The 13,028-nt window shown below is 35.9% G+C and overlaps 1 protein-coding gene across 1 annotated transcript in view; it reads left to right on the top strand.

Moving 5' to 3' along the window:
• The window catches only part of prex1 (phosphatidylinositol-3,4,5-trisphosphate-dependent Rac exchange factor 1), a 79,313-nt gene that overhangs the window by 27,242 nt on the left and 39,043 nt on the right, over window positions 1-13,028 (top strand). The window contains exons 4-9 of the mRNA XM_051902084.1: window positions 1,992-2,096; window positions 2,442-2,543; window positions 3,589-3,750; window positions 5,772-5,905; window positions 6,078-6,193; window positions 8,984-9,133. Of these exons, the coding sequence (XP_051758044.1) occupies window positions 1,992-2,096; window positions 2,442-2,543; window positions 3,589-3,750; window positions 5,772-5,905; window positions 6,078-6,193; window positions 8,984-9,133 (769 nt within the window). The remainder of the gene's footprint in view (window positions 1-1,991; window positions 2,097-2,441; window positions 2,544-3,588; window positions 3,751-5,771; window positions 5,906-6,077; window positions 6,194-8,983; window positions 9,134-13,028) is intronic.

Below are 13,028 nucleotides of genomic sequence, written 5' to 3'. Positions count from 1 at the left end.
AAAGTGTTTAAACGTGGAACTTGACCAGTTCACGTGACCAGTAATTCAATAAAAAAGTAGTTCAATGTATGAAAAGTTTCTGTCAGAGACACTGAATTCCAATTTTAACAACAAATGTTCAGTTGCTGTCTGCTTCTTTATCTGTGTCAAAACTGTTCTGTATAAATTAAAATATTTTTCCCTATCTGAAAATATGATAATAATGAAAATGGTGATATTCAGTGATTTGATTAATTTCTTTTCAGTTATGGCTGCCAGCAGCAGTCCAGTATCTTTTAAAGCAATGCAAATTAAATCTGGCGCTTAAACTCAATCCATGGTTCTCACAAGAAGCGTTTTGGGTTTGGCATGTGTATGTGACCTTCGACCAAGTTCACTGAAACATTCTGAGGTTTTAACCTCAAACTAGAGTGAATTTCCTCTTAATTGGGCTGGCTGTGTATGTATGTGTGTATTTTGGATGAACGGTGTTATAAAGCATATGCCAGAACAGATGTTCTCCTCGTTCATGGATGAGGGTGTGTGATGCTGCCAAACTCTCTCATTACAGGTGCTGTGGTTTGGAGCCCTGAGGGCCCAACCAGAGTACTGACACACACACACATACATACACACTGCATATGCACTAATGCAAATGGCAAACTCTATGTAGACATAGACACATACACATATAGGCAACACGCGTAGACAAATGAAGAGGGTGAAAAGAGAATGCAAGAAAATTTAGATGTATTGTAAAGAGAAAAACAACCACACAGTGCCTCTGGAATCCCGGTACTGTTTTCCTATTCTGTCAGGATGCCTCAAGCACCCTCACCCTTCAGGATTTACATCATCCCTGTCAAGGTTACAGTGTCTACACTGACTGTTCCTGTGTAGCTTGGATAAATGACATCCTACCTTCACCACATGCATCTTTAATAAACTGTCACCTCAGCCTGAATTCTTCTGGACTTTCTAACCAGACCTATCTATATTTTATTTTATTTTATTTTATTATTTTTTATTTTAATTTATTTTTTTATATTCTTTTATATTTTATTTTATTTTTATATTTTATTTTTATATTTATTTTTTCATTTATTTTTTTAATTTTTTTATTTTTTATTTTATTTTACACTTGTGTAGAGCTGGCATGATTAATCAAGTTTTTATTTGTTTATATTTGTCACTTCATTTTACTCATACTTCCGCTATTTGATAGTTTTGATCATTTAAAACTGTAATAATCAAGAATGACTAGGCGTATGTCTCAGTCAGTTCCCTAGGTCAGTAGTCGGCCACATTTATTTACACGATATACTGATTCACGACCTAGGAAGCTGGGAGCTGATTGAAACGCAGTGTAGGTGTCCAACATTTTAACTGGTAACCTAATAGATTTCTTAATAGTGCATGCTGGGATCAAAGATGTGCATTGCTCACTTTTAAGTGCCTGAAAATGAGTTGCTTTTCTTTTTTCAGCTCGCAGCTTACTATTTCCACCTAGCTTTTGCGACCCATAGAGAAGGTGTGGCTTTCAGGCAAAACCTATGCACTTCGATTTCACTTCCTGTGTTGTTTCGAATAATGTAGGGCAGAATGACAGCGCCTCATTGCATCTCTGGCAGTTTCACTACCTGTAATCACCCCCTTATGTCACTTCTCGGCTTTGTATTTGAGAAAATGGTTAAAGGCGGAGGTGTATTGAACTATGCAAAGAGAGCTTAAAATATTCTTTATCTGTTCAGTGTTTCCTATATGAGCTGAACAGGGCCGTCGCTGAAATTCATAGGGTCTAGGACAAAATTTTATGGGTGGACTTATCAGAGGGCCTGCCAGCCTGGAGCAAAGTTCATCCCTGAACATGAGATTTAGAAATGGGAATGTGCAAAAACAGACCAAAACCGAAAAATGTATATAAATCTGTTAGGGATGGTCTCATTTGCACCAAAAAAGAAAACATTTGACGAAGAGTGTTTTGAAGTGTGACTCTCTTCTCTCCACTGCAGAGGGACCGTTTCTCAGTGTATGGGGAGTACTGTAGTAACCATGAGAAAGCACTAAGACTACTGGTGGAGCTTAACAAGATCCCTCACGTACGGACTTTCCTGCTGGTAAACACCTTTTATATCATTTTCAGAGGAAAAAGTCCAGTTCTTTTCATTACATCATATTCTGATGAAGAATCAGTCTCGTCACAGATCAGTTTCACATCTGTAGCCATGAAACAGATTTCATTAGTGATTAGAGCAAATAAACATTGGTTGATAAGTTTGCCACAGGAAATAAATTGATCTCCAAACCTTATTGAAGTGAAACTTGATACCTGAACTTATTTAACTGTACAAACCAGGATGTGAGATGGTGCCTTTCATCACTTTCCATGGAAACCCACTGTATTCTCAACATGAATCGTTTTAAAGAGATGTTACACAAATCAGATCATGTTTGTTTTTTAGCACCTCATGTTGTTAGGAGGTAAGAAGAGCACAGATGTTCCTCTTGAGGGGTATCTTCTCTCTCCCATCCAGAGGATCTGTAAATACCCTTTGCTACTGAAGGTATGGCTCTTTTTTGCTACTGAAGGTATTGGCTTCTCTTCATCCTAATATGTATGTTCTTTGGTACATCCAACAACAGAACATTTGTAATGTTTTTTTGGCACAGTCATTGTATATTTCTAGCTGATACAGCGAGTACACAGAAATGGTGGACTCTGTGCTTCTCACTCAGGGGTGTGTCTATGCTAACAGGGCAGATCATCACCAGTCATGGGCGGGGTTTCCCTACTCTTACGTAGGAGTAGGGGAAAATATCAAAAAGCATGTTCTGAGAGATTGAAAATGATAAATGGAGATTATAAAAAAAAAAAAAGTATTTGGTGGATTTTTACAATTATAGGCTGGTTGTTTACACACACTGTGGACACACATCTGTGTTCAAACACCTTAAAAAGTGAATTTTGCATAATAGGTACCCTTTAATGCATCCTTGCTGAATATTGAATATTGAAAGTATTAATTTTTAAAAAAAAATCTTACTGACCACAAACTGTTGAATGGTACAGTGTAATCACAAATGATCTATCTTGTGAAAAAGACCAGGAATGTACAGTCAAACCAAAAATTATTAAGATATTTTTGATATTTTTTTACTAGTGGGTGCAGGACACTATAGTTCATTTATGTAAGTGAGGATAGCAAAATAAAGTAAACTGTGACATATTATACCCAAAAATTCTTCATACCAGTAAAATTAATAAAAATTTGGGACCAAAAATTATTCAGACACTTTGACCTGACCATGTTTTGCTTAAGTGTTATCTGACATAATTAAGATTATTTTTTTCTGACACAGTTTAACTCTGAGATCTTGTCATATTTTGTTACCATTTTTTTAAACTATAGTGAATGAACTGTAATAATGAATGAAATGTTCAAGGTGTCTGAATAAATTTTGGTTTGACTGTATATCACAAAAGAAAATGGGGCCAATATTGATTTCATGACTTTAAATAGGCTCTTGTGCACAGTATCTGGAGCATATCAGCAGATATTTGATGTGTAACTGTGTAATACAAGCATGTACCTGCTGTTTGCCCTTCAGGAACTTTTGAAGAGGACCCCTAAGAAGCATTCAGATTACCCCGCAGTAGAAGAGGCCCTGCAGGCCATGAAAGCTGTGTGCTGCAACATCAACGAGACCAAGCGACAGATGGAGAAACTAGAGGCTCTTGAGATATTACAGTCACACATAGAGGGCTGGGAGGTGAGTTAGTGACATGTTTTGTAAATGTCATAGACATTTTGATTGTTTCCTGGTTGATGGTTTTAAAGGAACAGACCAGCACCAGTTATTTGTAACTTGATGTTTCCTAAAAACGTCTTTATTTAGGGAAGTTTCTGTATAACAGTATGCTTTGTGTTTATGAGAATTTCTGACTGTATCCTCGAAAGAATCACTGATGTGGACATGATCAGTGTCGCCTTGTGTCTGCTGATGGCATTTTCTTAGGACATATCAGAAGCAGGAAGAGGAAGTCTTAACACAAAGGCCTGTTACCATGGAGATCCTTTAGTTTTGTGTAACATGCAACAGTGTGCCACCACAAACTCACTTTCGCCTCTTCTCTTTCTTTCTCTTAAGCACTTCTTTGCTCATCTCTCCCCGCCTCCTTTTTTTCATCATTATCTCTATACCATAGTTACTTTGTCTTCATCCTCTCTGTCTCTCACTCTTTGTACCCTGTCCATTAACCTTCTTTATTGATTTATCTGATGCAGCACTGAGTGGTTGGACAAAGTGGGGCATTTTCTATAGCCGACAGTGAGCCCTAAGTGTGCTTAGATGGTTAAAATTTTACACAATTTAGTGCATACAGTGCATTCTTTCTCCTGTTGTGTTATTTTCCAGTCCCTTCACGCCTCTGTGACCATTTAAGATCCCTGCAAAGCATAACAGGATGGGGATAATTTAAGCATATTTTGAAATTTGTTTGTAGGAATAGTCTGTCCATAAAAATGAAAATTGTCGTCATTTACTCAACCCTGTTGTTCCAAATCCATATTACTTTCTTTCTTCTGTGGAACACAAAATAAAAAAATGTTGAAGAATGGTTTGGACACTATTTACAATATAATAAATGTTAATATGGGCTGTCGAACTGAAAAATGACAAGAATGAATACAACAAAATGCAAAATTATAAACAAAAAATACAAAAGTTCCCTAAAAGTTTCATAAAACGTATAAAATCTTGGATTATAGGGCTGAAGTGATATGTACCAATTTTATGAAAGTTTTATGGTGCGTTTTTTTTTTTTTTTTTGTCATAATAGAGCTCGATCTCCATTCACTTTCATTATATGAAAAAAGGTGGCAAGTGCTTTCTTCAACATCTCTCATTTTGTGTTTCACAGAAGAAAGTAAGTAACATGAGTTTGGAAAGAGGGCAAGTAAATAATGACAGGTTTCAGTGCTTCTGATATCACGTGTAGATAAGGTGAGGTGAAATACAGCCTGCTTTTTAAGCTTTCGTTTTATATTGCGTTAAATGTATAGAGCGTTTCAGGATGTGGGGTCTGGTTTAAAAGCAAATGCATTAAGTTTCCATTTAGACCAGAGTGTTTCACCTTTATAGGTAAATAGTGCAGAACAAGCGGGAAGCAGATTTCAATCTCTCTAATTGACCCGTCTGGGCACGCCATTGATTAAGCAGAGAAAATGGAGTCTGCTTATCAAACACACTCACACACGCCCACACCTGCCAAGCATAGAAAATCACATCCTGTACAGAGTCAGCACGGACTGCGGCGTCGGAGTGGAATCAATTTTTAATGGTCCTGGATATTGAACAGGACACAGTATGTTACCAAAACCTGTCTGGCTACCTCTGTCCCCTTAAAGAGAGAGGGGTCGCTGCTTTTTATTTATTTATTTTTTTTTTTTTTTTTTTGTTTTTGTTTTTTTGCATTAAATCAGATGGGAAGCAAAGTGGGAGTGAGGAGAGGCTGAACTTATCTGAGACCGAGATGGAAGGCCGTGATTAATGACCAGATTGTAATTATTTTAAATGGAATTAGACACTCTCACTGTTAATAAAACACAAGGAAATGTCCACCTGTTGAAAGAATGATGGCAGCTTTTTTTTCTGCAGCTTTTAGTTCCACTACATGAACACGAGCAGCTAATCATTTTTTGACTAAAACTTTTATAGTGGAATGCCTCAGCAGAAAATCTTACACTGGCACGTGTAAAGATGATTTTTTTCTTCTTCTTCTTTTTTTCCAGGGGACAAACTTGACTGATATTTGCACGGAACTGCTGCTCCAAGGTAACCTGTTGAAGATATCGGCTGGAAACATCCAGGAACGAGTCTTCTTTCTGTTTGACAACCTCCTAGTCTACTGCAAGAGGAAGTCCCGGTAAGGCCTTTGAGATGCTTTTGAGCTCTCAGTTAGTCTAGCCTCTAATATTGTTAACGTAATTACATAAACAATGTATTGTAATGTGTTACGGTTAAACACTTGTCAAAACCATTAGATATATATGTAGAAGCTAAATAGTGTCTAATTTTCCCACTCTTTAAACATCCAGAGTGTCAGGGAAGAAATCCACCAAAAGGACGAAATCCATCAATGGGCCGCAGTATGTGTTTAGAGGTCGCATCAACACGGAGGTCATGGAGGTCGAGAATGTGGAAGACGGAACTGGTAGGTTTTAGTTTGTTATTGCTTTTAAAGTGTAATTAAAATAACATTATTTTACCTAGTTTTTGTGTGTGGTATGTATTTTTGTGCTGCTTGGAGTATTAATTCGTTTGCTTAGCAAAATGCTAACGTCAAAATTCAAATATTTAAAAAGTCAAGTCTACTGTGCAGCTCACTAGTTTTTGAGTTGGTAAGATGTTTTTGAATGAATTCTCTTATGCTCACCAAGGCTGCATTTATTTGATCAAAAAAAAATAATACTACAGTAACTGCTTCCTGTTTTAATATTATAATGTAATTAATTCCTGTGATGTCAAAGCTGAATATTCAGCATCATTACTCCAGTCTTCAGTGTCACATGATCCTTCAGAATTCATTCTAATATGCTGATTTGCTTCTCAGGAAACATTATTATTATCAATGATGAAAAACAAGTTGTGCTGCTTAATATTTTTGTGGAAACAGTGATACTGAATAGCAAGTTCAAATGAACCATTTCTATTTGAAATAGAAATCTTTTATAACAATGTCAGTCTTTTAATGCATTCTTGATAAATAATAGTATTAATTTCTGTCAAAAAAACAAACACTAGTGTACAAAGCAACTTTTTCATGGGATGTGTTGGGGAATTTCCTGCGTGATATCCTTGTTTGTTCCATCTGATCACCATGTGATGCTTATGAACATCATAACACAAGCAACAAACAAAACCACTTAAAGGGAACTTCAGCTTGTGCAGTAGAAATTAGTGCCACTGTAGCCTGAAGATAAGATCACACAAGGCTTCTTAGAATTGAGCGCTTCACATTTAGCGCCTCCGCTGAGCTGGCTGCCAAGGGGCCCTCGTCAAAGGTGCCGTTCAGCTGTCGGGCCGAGCATGAAATTTAACTCTCAGGGGAAGTAACGGCTGCTCTTCTCACCTTTTGCTCTTATTCTTTCACCACACCTTAAGCAGCAGGGTGGAAGTGCAACTTCTCTCTCTTTCTCTCTGAGCCACAAAGAAAAACATCCTTTCTGAAAAACAAGACATAGGGCTGTAACAGTACCAGCCTAAACCACACATGCCATCAGTTGATACGGCCAATGTGAGACGTTTTGTGTTTCAGTCCTCTGTGTCTCGTTTATCGGGGCTTATGTCACATGATGCTCCACATCTGTGTAAATGTATCATTTAGCTGATGTGTTTTGCCTTATTGGATAAGGTTACAGATAAAATGATTCACATGTTTGAGTGGGTGACAATTGAAGATAATGGGTTTGAAATTCAGATATTGGGCAATTTGCAATTTTATGTTTATAGTGATGTTTCATAGGAAGATTTCAAGGCAGTGTAGTGATGAATACTGATTGGAAAGGGTGGGTGTTATTATGACCAAAATCTTATATCCCAGTCAATATTTTTACTGGAAATTCACATAAAAATAATTTTTATAAAATATACATTTATTTTTAAATATTATAATGTATTATTTACATTTTATATACCATTTTTATGTGAATTTCCAGCAAAAAATGTTGAACTAAATAAATAAAGTACATACCTACAAACATACATAAAATAAAATATTAAATATCCACAACCCAGGCTTGGAAAAGTGGCAGGAAAATTCATGTATGAATATTAAATATTATTTTTTGTGATCCATATTAGATAGTTTACAAATGATCTTTTTAATTGGAACTTGATTGATCTAAATCAAAAATTATGATTATTTATAACAAATGATTGACATTAAAAGCCTGACATAAGCAGCTTCACATTATGTAACTCTTGAGAGAAAAACGAATGACTCAAAACCGAAAAAGTATAACACTTACTGTATAGTTCTTATTGAATGAATCACATTTGAAACCATTATAAAATGGCACATCATTTGCTGCATAAACTACTAATCTCCAATGTAACTTGGGACACGTCCCGCTCTGAATTTTCACATTACTCCATATTACTTCATCGCTCTCACATTTAAAGCATGGCAATTTGATCTGCTTGTTTTGACTGCGCTAGTGTTTTAATTGGAAAACAATCAGATAATGCTTAGGTGGTGTTTATTACTGAGCCAGATTTATGTGCCAAATACGATTACTCATAAATTCTCTCCAGTTTTATATGAGCTAAAAGCCTTTGTCAAATCCTCTGTGCTCTGAAATCTATTTATACTACCTCAACATTAACCACTGCTCATTACCTATTCCATACCTCATTCATTTCTCCATATAATTCACCTGCTGTCAAATCTTGGTTAAAATTGGACTATGAGTAACAGTCTAAACCCCTCACTCATACACATGCTCTCCGTCAGGATTTGGTTTAATGGCGGGAGAGATGCTGAAATGCATCTTTAACGATTCCTCACTCTAATGGGATAGTTTAACCTTTTTACATTATTAATGCTTCTAGATTGTTGAAGAAAATCTTATTATCTGTGTCAGCATTAGTGTTTGGGTCAAGTAACTCATTTAGTAATGTTAAAAGGGAAACTTTTTAACCTTGGTAATAAGCTGACAAAATTATATCTAGTTTTTAAAGTTAATTTGAAGGCGCAAATGATTTTGATAGAAGATCTGGTTTGTTAGATCTCAGTGAACAGCTTTTAACAGTAAAGCTTTTTGTACTTGTTTGTGAAAGTGAAAAAATGTATACTATATAACACATATAGCTAGTAGTTGTGTTGTATATAATGTTTGTGTGGTTTAGTTGTCAATTAGTGTGCTCATATTAATAGCGCGTATGATTATTGTTCAACCTGTTTTGTTGTTTTTCATGTTCATGTTTTTCATTGTCTTTCTAGCGGACTATCACAGTAACAACTACACGGTGACCAATGGCTGGAAGATTCACAACACGGCCAAAAACAAGTGGTTTGTTTGCATGGCCAAGAATGCTGAAGACAAGCAGAAATGGCTAGACGCCATTTTAAAGGAACGTGAACAGAGAGAGAGTGAGTACATTTACTCTGGCTTGTCATTGTATAGTATGCAACATAAAATCCTGAAATAACACTAGTTAAATGTAAAACATTTAAAAATGCATTGTGTACTTTCTGTGTGTTTCTGTGCATTAAAGGGATAGTTCACCCAAAAATTAATATTCTGTCATCACTTATTCACTAGTTGATCCAAACCTGTATGGATTTCTGTCGGTAACTGTTTGGTTACCGACACTCTTCAAAATATCTTCTTTTGTGTTCAGCAGAAGAAAGAAATTCATGCAGGTTTGGAATAACTTAAGTGTGAGTAAATGATGACAGAATTTTTAGGTGAACAATCGCTTTAAATTGGTCCCTTTATTTTATTTTTTCAGTTTAATTTTTTTCATATCGTTAAGACTCATACCAAAATTGAACCAAATAAATCAAACCAAATTTCGGATACATGATGCAACTACAGTAGGCTGTGTTAACTAAGTAAATTGAAATTTATTTTGAAAATGATTTGAAATTATTTTGAAAACTATTTGAAATAATTTTAAAAAGAATGAATCCATTGCCAGTACTAACCACAATGTTTAGTAAAGAATCATTATCGGATTCAATTATTGTCAAAGCACCTCCTAATGAGTATGAACGAACCCCTTTCCTCTGTGCTTTGTATTTGAGCATCCTGCAATTTGCTGTTCCTAGTATGTTTTTATGTGGATTTCTTCTTTTGTTCTGTTGCGATATGGAACACCTGTCCACTGCTGGACACCTGTTCTTGTTATCTCTTCTTTTGAGGCCTGTGTGATGTTTTACTACAGGGTTGTTCTGATTGTTAGGTCACATGATCATAGCAGTAAAACCTCAAATATACCACAGAGCCCATTCTGATCACGGCTCTTATGTTTCAGCGTGAAGTATTAGTCTGTAGGATCAGCTTACCAGCGTCCAAGGCAAAGTCCTCAGCCAAAGTATTGTAATGCGGTGCGAGTTGGCGGTAGAGCGAGACGTCACTTTTATGCTGCGATGCCAGATGAAAGCAGAAGTTTTATGGTGCGTATCGGGTTTCCAACGTTTGAAATCAGAGCCCATTCCAACAGGTGCCACATCAGTCACACCTCTCTGACCGTCCGAGTCTTCAGCCAGCGCCCCCTCGTTTCTCTATACAACTGAAATGCGTCATTTGAATTACACATTTTGATTAATACTTGGTTTGACATGCAAAATTTCTCTCAAGTAGCCAAAAGCACAGTTCTGTTAAACATACTTATATACTCAATAAAGCAATGGATCGCTTTAAATAATAATTTAAATAATCAACTAATAATGTTTTAATAATTATAATTAATAATTTTAAATAGTTAAATTAATTTTAAATAAATGTATTTTAATTTATAAAAACTAAATTAAATTTTAAGCTTAAAAACATTCTTTGATGTTACGCTTACATTCATCCATTTTGGTGTGCACTCATTGAAATCGGCAGTTCAGACTGAGGAAAGAAGCAGTAAGATTTGGGTTTTTTAAATTGAATGTTTGCTCGTTTCTAAAATTGCCATTCAGCATCAGACCTTCAGATGCCAAGGTGGAAATTACGCTTCAGCAGGGTCATTTTTGAGGAGGCATTTTAATGATGTGTTGCCTCTTAGCTGAGACTTGATTGAATTGGAGCCTCGTACAGCTGCCACGAACACCTCCTCAAAAAACTCTTTGTGAGCGAGAGCTGCAGCTGCCGGTGGCTTCCCTCTCTCTGGGGTCTCAGACACAGTAAAGAGCTCTGAATGAGAGCCATGCCAGCTGCCGCCACATCTGAGCACGCCCCGCCTCCTGCATCAGCTGCAATCCCATTGATACTCTCTTTAACATCACCTTTTGTTTAAATGTACGGTAAAAACGTTTGACTGAAGGGTTGTTTTAAGTTGGTCTTTGCATTAGGCAACAAACAAAAAGCCTCGGCCACTGATAAGGTGTTTTTTTTTTTTTTTTTTTTTTTTTTTTTTAGGCAGCCTACCTTGTATGAAGCTCATATTTCCGTTGCAGCCTGACTCTGGCTGCACTGCTAATATGAACAAGGTTGTCTTCACCAGTGGCCGAGCTGCTTTGCACTGTTGCACAGTTTTTAGCATGCTGTGTTGTTCTTTTCAGGTCTTTTCAGGAAACTGCGAACTCTCTGATAGAGGTCTTTCTCTGCATCTATAGCTGCAACTCTTCTCACCTTATTAACCACATCATGTTACAACAGCATTGTTTGGTGTGACCTGCTCTGAGTAATGTGCAATAAGCATTTCTTTTATCTCACTCATTTCATGTTGCAGTTTAACACCATTTTTTCTTTTTCTTTTTTGTGTATAGCGTGTAGTTTGTTGAATGCTCATGCCTATTTTGTGATCCAGCCCTCCACCCACCAAACGACCTCAGTAGCAGAATGCATGTGCACGTGTGAACACACAAATCTTGTAATAAAATCAGTTAAACCAGTGTTTCCTCTCATTCTCACCTAAACATTAACTGACTCGGCAACACCCACACTGATTTAGGGGAGCAGCTAGTAAGTAACGCTTGAGAAAACACTATAATTATACAGTATAAAATTGTTACTTTTACATTCAGACCAGTCTAGTTCCTCCCTCACCTTTAATATCAGTGATTTTGCTATTAAAAATGCTCTTATATCAAATAAGACCTATATGCACAGACTTGAAGATTTTTAAAATGTTTGATTTTCTATGAAAATATGTGCACATCTGACTTGGGTTGCAGATGCATCTGACCTAAGGAAAAAATAAATAAATTGTGATTTTAATTCATGAAATATTTTTTTCAAAAATCATTCATAAATCCATTCTTATTTTTTAAATTTAAGGATTAGTTCACTTTGAAATAAAAAATGACCCCAATCTTTACTCACCCTCAAGCCATCCTAGGTGTATATGACTTTCTTCTTTCTGATGAACATAATCTGAGTTATATTAATAAATATCCTGACACATCCGAGCTTTATAATGGCAGTGAACGGGACCGAGGAGTATGAAGCTCAAGAAAGTGCCTACATCCATCATAAACGTACTCCACACGGCTTAGGGGGGTTAATAAAGTCCTTCTGAACCGAAGCAATGCGTTTGTGTAAGAAAAATATCCATATTTAACAAGTTATAAAGTAAAATATCTAGCTTCTGCCAGACTGCCTTTCGTAATCAACTTACGAAGAAAGCGTAACGCCTCTCGCAGTTCAAAATGCTTACGTTGCGTCCTACTCTTTTTGTTGTAAGTTGAATATGTAAGGCAGTCTGGCAGAAGCTAGATATTTTACTTTAAAGCTTGTTAAATATGGATATTTTTCTTACAAAAAAACGCATCGCTTCGCTTCAGAAGGTCTTTATTAACCCGTGTGGAGTACGTTTATAATGGATGGATGCAGCTTCATACTCGATGGCCCTCTTCACTGTCATTTTAAAGCTCAAATGCGTCAGGATATTTATTAATATAACTCTGATTGTGTTCATCAGAAAGAAGAAAGTCATATACACCTAGGATGGCTTGAGGGTGAGTAAATCTTAGGGTCATTTTCATTCCAGATTGAACTAATTTTTTGTGACAATTTATATTTAGAATGATTTTGCAAAAAATAGTTATACAATTAAACAATTTACTTGTTTTTTTTGTTTTTTTTTATAAATAAAACCCATTGATGTTATTGTTCCTAAATGTTAATTTTTTTGTATTAATACTTACAAAAAAATAATATACAGTAGTCAGCATTTGAAGTGGATCAAAAATGTTCTAAGAAGAAGGTTTCAGGACAACTTTGATGGCTACTATAGTTTAATAGTCAGTTAAACAATATAATTTAACAATTTGCTTGCGTTTCATAAATAATGCCCATTGATGTTATTGGTCTTAAATGTTTTTTTATTATATT

Source organism: Ctenopharyngodon idella, chromosome 8 (assembly GCF_019924925.1).
Source record: "Ctenopharyngodon idella isolate HZGC_01 chromosome 8, HZGC01, whole genome shotgun sequence".
Lineage (NCBI taxonomy): Eukaryota > Metazoa > Chordata > Actinopteri > Cypriniformes > Xenocyprididae > Ctenopharyngodon > Ctenopharyngodon idella.
Note: the sequence above shows the minus strand (reverse complement) of the source record. Positions and strands in the feature narration are given on the sequence as shown.